We start from the raw sequence: 8,183 nt of genomic DNA, 5'->3' as shown, positions 1-8,183 counted from the left end.
TTATATTAATAAATAAAAGTAATTAAATACAAACATTTTATAAACTTCTATAAAATTAAAATCGATTAAATATAATAATTCTCTAAAAAAGTAGATTATATAATTACGATCTCTGACAAATACATGACAAAAACCTAAAATACATAAGTTGTTAGTATCTTGAAAATCCTCACACTCACTTCTAAAAAAACCGGGTTCATGACCAAAATAACCAAATAAATGTAAACAATTACACCTCTAACCCTAAAATTTCAAACTTTTAATAACTAACCCTACATTATGCACCGCACACCACACGATGTGTATAGGGATCATTTTGCAATAAAAATGTAAGACTTTGACCCTTGACCTGAGGTGACTTCACTGTCTGACCTAAGTGACCGGTGGGCCCCACCCTTAAGCACCACCCGTTCCGTGGTGCATAAGGGCCCGACCTCTATTTTTTTTTTTTGTACTTTTGTTCCTTCTCGATACACACCATTGGAAAGGAGGTATTTTGAGTCATTTTAGCTTGTTATTTATATATAATTCTAAAATGTCAAACTCAGTCCTCCATTTCAGGGCCTTGTACGTAGATGTTGAATCCGGTAACGACATATACGGAGATCTCACCATCGGATCCGGGTGTATGATGCGTTTCTCGCGCAAAGGTGGGGCCTGCTTCGGTATCATAGAAGATATAGTGTTATCAACATAATTTTGTTCGAAATTAAAATTCGGTTGAAAACAATCATCATTTCCAGGGGTTGTATTCGGTTGATAGAAATTATTTTCATGTTGAAAGCCTTGATTGTTTTCAGGTTGTTGAAAATGTTGATACTGTTCGGACTGTTGAAAATGTTTTGACTTCCGTTGATCCATTAGGGCGTTTTTAATACGAAGTGTCACATTAACAATTTTATAGGACACTTTTGAAAAAATGCCATATAAACCCATCTCTTTATTGGACACTTGTTTTTATAGGACACTTTTGAAAAAAATTACCAATAAAGATGTTAATGTCTATTAGATGGATGTGAAAGTGTCTTTCTAAATAGAAAACTCTCAAAAGAAGTATATGTGAAACAAACTCCAGCCTTTGAAGATCCAAAGCATCCCAAGTATGAATACAAGCCTAATAATGCATATGCACAGAAACAAGCTCCACATGTATGGTATGACACATTATCTTCATTTCTTCTTGATAACAACTTTCCACATGGTAAAATTGATAATACCCTATTTCTTAGAAAATATAAAAGTGATGTTATTCTGGTATAAATTTATCTAGATGACATATTTTTTGGTGCAACTAATATATCTCTATATGAGAAAAAATTTGAACTCCTCAAAGCTATATGAAATGAGTATGGTAAGTGTATGATAACATAAGAGGGATCTTGATTTCGGGACCTCCCAAGATCCCTCTTTTGACCGATCAATGTAGCAGTAGCACCGGGAGATTACATGATACTGGATCAGCAGTATAGGTATGTTGGTTATATATTTATGTACTTTATCATTATTACTTTTCATTTCAAACAAATTACTGATTTGTGTCAAATATTGGTAGCAGAGTTGAGATATAAGTTGACAAAAGGTAAATGAGGAGGCCTAATGCAACCGTGAGGAGTCCCAACGCACTCGGACTGAGCTCGAGCTGAACAGAAGAGTAGCGCAGATCTAGAGGCCAAGCATGCTAGATACGCTATCCAGTTTGCCGAGCCGATCACATTATCGTAGCATTTACTACGTTTATGCTACAATCATGATACTTCCCCTTACCTCCCGGTGGTTAAATTGAACATTAGCTGTTATGAATTTGGTATTTTAAATTATACGAATTGGTTTTGAATTGTATGGACTAGTTATTTTTAATTTGTTGGGCAATTTTAGTTTATTATTTTATAGGCAAATATTGTATAAAAAACAGGAAATATGTAATTTTTTAAGTTAGTTAATTCAACGACGGATTAGCGACAAAAAAACCCGTCAACTAAAGTTCTCTGGCCCTTGCTAATCCATCCCTAAAAGTACCTCGTTGATCCGTCGCTAAATGGTTCCCTCGCTAATCAGTTGCTAAAAGTTTCCATCTAATCTGTCGTTAATAGTTTTCCCTCTAATCCGTCGTTGATAAGAGTCTATCACTAATACGTTGCTAAAAAATGTTCGTCGTTGATCTGTCGTTAATGTCCGTCGTTGATGCGTCGCTATAACATTATCTACGACCTTTTGATCCACGAGTTATGAGTGATTTATTAAACCTTTAGTGATGGATTATTCGGTCGCTGATAGTTCTCAGTTTTATAGTGTACCCCACCTAGACTCACGAGTCAAATTTCCCTCTCTAATCAACACTCCATAGATAAATGTTTTGCAACAATCATAGAAGTCAACTTCTTGACTTGTGAGTACACAAAAAAGACAAGTTTTTTCTCTATAAAATTGCAACCTATCTGCCAAAGGAGAAAATGTTTTACCACAACCACAAAGGTGATGTCTGATTGGTTTGAGCTTGGTTCCAAAGATCAAAAGTGTCAGGAGGTCCCAGGTTCAAATCCAAGGAGGAACAAAAATCCCCTTGTGGCCACGGAAGTTCAAATACGGTGACTGACTCCTGGCTACCTGCAAAGCAGATAGTCGCCCTGAGATTAGTCGGCTCGCATAGGGGGTTGGATATCCAGGTTAATCAAAAAAAATGTTTTACCACACTCTTCGACAAGTAATAAAAGAAGATCAAGCATTTTGATAAGTTTATATAGTTGAAGTGAATCGAAATATGGTTTTTGGAAATGGAATTTGTGGCGTCAACCTATAGGCTTTTTCATTTTTCTAATTTCTTCACATGGGTCTAGATATGGTTGCAAACTATAAATAACATCGCAAGCGCTTAATGTATTATTACTTACTATCTTTCTATTTAATTTGTTTACCACCATTAACATGGTTTTGACAATTAAGTTTCTGTATCTAGTTAAAGTAATATAATTTATACGAAGTTTAATAAGAATTTATATTTAAACTTTAAGAATTGTATTTACCCGTACAATGGATGTGCTATAGTTTGTGATAATATTACACATTCGGGACAAACATATTTCAAGCAATTATACAAGAATATTGTAAAAGTAATTGCTCTACAGTACGAATATTTAAATGACCATCACAATGAGATCGAATTCAACAAGGGCGTTAAGTTACTCGTCACTATCATGGCTAGAGGACTCCATAGTTCTACTTTATATAAGGTTTCGACCGATACAGATTGCACAACAAAGGAGGGAAGTTGATCTTCACCTTGGATCCTCAAAATTGGTGACAACAATATAGACTCTAGTTTCGTTTGAGCAGCACTGAAAGTTATTAAGCAGACCGCATTTTTATCACAAGCTGCAAACATAGCCACGTAGCTAGTTAACATGAGGAAAGTGAATGTTGAAATGGAGTGTGCGATCTATGTGTGGATGATGTACTTAGCTAGATTATGAAGTAACAACCTATCAAGGTGACTACATGACCATTTTTCCTGTCTGGCATCCGTGTATTAAAATATTCAATTTCGATCTTTATTTATGACATTGTTTATGTAATAATAACAAAACTATTTTTTAAAGGAAAAAGTATATTTGATTAAATTAATACCATGAACTATATAAAAAAAAGTTAATATATGGTGAGGTTAAATAAACCCTTTCATGTGTTAACTAATATTTTGTACTAATTTCTTACTCACACATATCAGCATAATCCTTTTATACATTTTTCAAAGTTTTGATTTAATAAAAAACGCAATTCGTTACAACTAGGCATATGACTTTCAATGACGAAATGTTATTGATGGATATGTCCATCAATGATAACCAACAGATCAATGACCGATTGATTACCAATTACAACATTCATTAATTGTTTTTACGATTTTTACCAATGTTAATTTTCTTAACCATTCATGACCTGTCAGTAAAGAATATACTCAAATATGGATCATCGACAAAGAGTCCACTCCCAACTGAAATCAGAAGTTTTCTTAGATTGGTTGGGTAATATCGAAAGTTTATACAAGATTTCTCTCATATAGCCACTCCATTAACTAAATTGACAAAAAAAATGTAAAGTATAAGTGGGAAAAAGCACAAGCTCAGGCCTTCCAAATGTTAAAAAATAAATTATGCACTACACCAATTCTATCTTACCATATGGAATGTAAGATTTTGTGGTATATAGTGACACGTCGAAGATGGGCTTGGATTATGTATTGATGTAACGTGGAAAGGTAATTGCTTATGCTTCAAGACAGTTAAAAGATCATGAAAAACAGTATAGTGAGTAGTAACTTAATAATGGATGAATTGTGGTAGTTCTAAAAATGATATTGGTACATGTGAAAGGTGAAACTAATAGAAGGGTTTATTTAGAGTAGATGGGAGTTTCATTAGACTAACCCTCCACCAAAATGTGAAGTCAAGACTCAAGTGACTAGTGAAAGGGATCTACCACCACTCTAATCATGATTACGTCTAAAAATACCATCTCTAACCTACTTAAAATGATTGGAGTAATATGTGCCCCTCACATGCTTACATGCAATAAATATCTCTCTCTCTCTCTCTCTCTCTCTATATATATATATATATATATAGCTATATATGTAATAGAAGGTGAGTGGTGGGGATGGGTCTAGTAGGTTCTATTATGTATAGTCAAAGTGCAAGTTGAGGGAGGGGGTGCAAGAATATTTTATAGTCTATCGCAGTAGATTTTGGGCACAAATGGTACACTCTATTAACACTACTACAATGGACCACCCACCCCTTGAAACACCACTGTTCTACATGAGGAACCTTACCACGTTTCTTTCACCATTTCTATTTAATGCTTATCTCAATCGTAAGGGTGGTGCCTGATTGGTTTGAGCTTGGCTCCAAAGGTCAAAAGTATCAAGAGGTCCCAGGTTCAAATCCAAGGAGGAATAAAAATCCTCTTGTGGCTATGGAGGTTCAAATACGGTGACTCCGGACTATCTGCAAAGCAGGTGGTCGCCTTGGAATTAGTCGACTCGCATAACGGGTTGGATATCGAGATTAATCAAAAAAAAAATAATTAAATCTCACGGTTATATATTTTATTTATTCTCTTTTACATTTGCAAATTAAATATATATAGTTAGCCGTTACACTATCAAGTAATTTTCTTTTAAGTATAGTATTATTAATTAGATATATACATCTAATCATTGTATTTATAAATTCTATTATCCTATTTTTAGGTCAAAAGTGATGATTTTTTATACGTAGACACTTTAATTTTTTAAGAACAATATGATTAAATAACTTTATTTCAAAAAAACACTGATGAAGAAAATAAATAAATAAAATAAGGTTAAATGATTTAATAAATAATTTTCATGATAAACAATGTTTTACAAGAATAAAGCAAAATTTCCTTTTTAATAATTGATAAATGACAAAACAGAGAAAAACCCATCACTTAACCACAAGAATGGTGTTTGATTGTTTTGAGTTTGGACTCCAAAGGTCAAAAATGTCTGGAGGTTTGGTCTCATATTCGAATCCAATGAAGAATAAAAATTCATTTGTAGCCACGGAGATTCAAATACGGTGATTCCGGACTACCTACGAAATGGATGATTGCTCTAAATTAGTCGACTCCTATAACAGATTGAATATCCAGGTTAATAATAAAATAATATTAGCACTTTTATATAGGTTTTCGTAAACAATTCATACTCCAAATATAACTCAACGAGTCTTTAAAGTCAACGGAAAAAAGTCAATGGAATTTTGAAAGACTTATGAAGCAGAAAACATGTCATTTCAGTCGATGTATTCAAAGTGGTCGATAATAAGTGTCTTGGAGTCAATTTTAAAGATTGTACCCAAATAATTTAAGTCAACCATAGCTCCGATGACGTCATGTTTGACGTCATACTTCAGCTTATATAAGAGTGTGGCATATTCTGTCAACTATAAGTTCCTATTACTACTATACACAACACACCACTCCGTTTTCAACTACAGCCATGTACGGACATAGTCACAACAATGACACGTTTTCCTTCTCGCCGGAGTTTCTTGCCGTCCAGGGGTCGGCTGCACCACTGCCTCCTCTACATGCTGCCGCCGATTACTTCATGCCACCACCCCCTCTGGCCATTCCTACGTATGAGTTCGACACAGTGTATGCAACAAGTAGTGGAGGATATGACTCCCCGAGTTACACGGGGAGCCCGAGTATGGTGATTCAAAGGAGCGGTAGCAGTCATTCGATTGCTACTCAGTTTCATAATAACGGGTTGTTTAATCAACTCGTTTCGCCCCCAAATGAATTTGTGGACTCAGAAGGGAGCAGTTCCACCACCATGAGGAGGGTTTTCAGTGCCGAAGATTTGCAGGTTTTATCTTCTTTCCTTATTTTACAAATATAAGCAAAAATTTTGAATTTTATATTGAAACACGCGTTTTATCTGATACGTTACTAATTAATCTACTTGTTAACGGTATATGTTCATTTTAAATGTCAAACATGTCATTTTTTAGAAGTCAACTTAAGACCACGATTGTTTTTGGACATTGAATATGGTAAATTTTGTTAAGGGTAATGATATTGATATATTGATTTTGATACATACATATATATATATATATATATACATACATATATATATATATATATATATATATATATATAGCATTGCCAACTATCTAAATCACTTTTGTATGTAATTAGACCCCTACAGTGTTCTAAAGAATTGTTACCCCACCATATATGATTAGTCTCAATCACAAGGACTTGACAAAAAGAAAGCACAAAAGGTGTCCATTTTATTTCGTTTTTAATTAATTGGATTAATGTCTTTGAAATAAGTGTTTATAAATTGTCAAGTTACACTTTTAATTTTAAATGGATTATTTTTCTTAGGGAGTAAATATGGTGCAAAATCACTATCATCGATCAGAAAGTCCACTATCGAGTGAGAGCAACAGTATCATTGAAAGCATGAACAAAGCTTGTCGTTACTCACCTGATGAGAAGAAAGAAAGAATCGAGAGGTACCGAAGCAAGAAAACCCAACGCAATTTCACCAAGAAAATCAAGGTTAATTACGCTTATATATATATGCAATATATCGGGGTTTTTTTATACTAAAGGAAAACGAGATTAATAAAAAAGTACTTATGTCATCGTTTCATTTTCCAATTTTCTGTGTAATGAATATCAATTCTACTTTCAGTATGTATGTCGGAAAACTTTGGCAGATAGTAGACCTCGTATACGAGGAAGATTTGCTAGGAATGATGAAATCGAGAAAGCAACAGAACATCAAACCACGAGCCAAGGCGGCGGAGAAGAAGGGATCGACGAGGAAGAGGATGATAATTGGATGAACAATTTTCTTGATTCATTTCCACCGAATCTAATTCCTTAAAATCCCCATACCCTTGTTTCTAAATCTTAGTTTCTCCCTAAGAGGTTTGGAAACCCTAGTAATTAAGTGTCTTTTATGAAATAGGAGCTCCTAATCATTCTATTTATTTTTAAGGTTTTTTGGGAGCTCTAATTAATAGGTTAATTAATCAAGATTTTTAGCTTCAATTTTATTTTTTGAGGTTTTGTGAAGAGTTTTGTCATAATAAATTACATGTTCGACTCTAGTTTCCTTATGTGTTTGCATTCTATAAATTCATCATATATCAAACATGATGTATATCTGTTTCCATTTTCATCCAAATTAGATAAAGACCATAACTAATATATATATATATATATATATATATATATATATATATATGTGTGTGTGTTTAGGCAATTATACCGGCACTCATGCACTATAAATATGCATGCAAATGATGTTCTGGAACAGAAGCAGTGTCAGAACAAGTGACCCTTTCAAAGTTTTCATATCAAGAGCCCTTTTTACTATGTTCATTTTGGTAGCAAAGTCAAACAAAAAGATCTCGTAATATTAGTTGTTGATAATAATAATGTAACAAATTTGTGACAATGTTGAAATGTAATCAAAAACCATCAAACAGAAACAACTACAAAAAGAATCGAGCTAATGAACAATATGTTAATATTATTCGTGAACACATGACCTATGTATATCCATGGGGTCATTTGGTCCAAAAATTGATCATTCAGTGTTCTTCAAAACATTACAAAACAGTGGATTTATATTCACA

General features: G+C 33.6%; 1 protein-coding gene across 1 annotated transcript; it reads left to right on the top strand.

The window, feature by feature from the left end:
- Positions 1-6,019: 6,019 nt before the first annotated feature.
- LOC112517777 (zinc finger protein CONSTANS-LIKE 3-like) lies at positions 6,020-7,528 on the top strand. Its single transcript, XM_025125153.1, has 3 exons — positions 6,020-6,391; positions 6,919-7,095; positions 7,232-7,528. The coding sequence occupies exons 1-3, from the start codon at positions 6,020-6,022 to the stop codon at positions 7,424-7,426; spliced, it is 744 nt and encodes a 247-aa protein (XP_024980921.1). The 3' UTR covers positions 7,427-7,528.
- The last annotated feature ends 655 nt before the right edge of the window (positions 7,529-8,183 follow it).

Source organism: Cynara cardunculus (genome assembly GCF_001531365.2).
Source record: "Cynara cardunculus var. scolymus isolate 2C chromosome LG 9, CcrdV1, whole genome shotgun sequence".
Lineage (NCBI taxonomy): Eukaryota > Viridiplantae > Streptophyta > Magnoliopsida > Asterales > Asteraceae > Cynara > Cynara cardunculus.
Note: the sequence above shows the minus strand (reverse complement) of the source record. Positions and strands in the feature narration are given on the sequence as shown.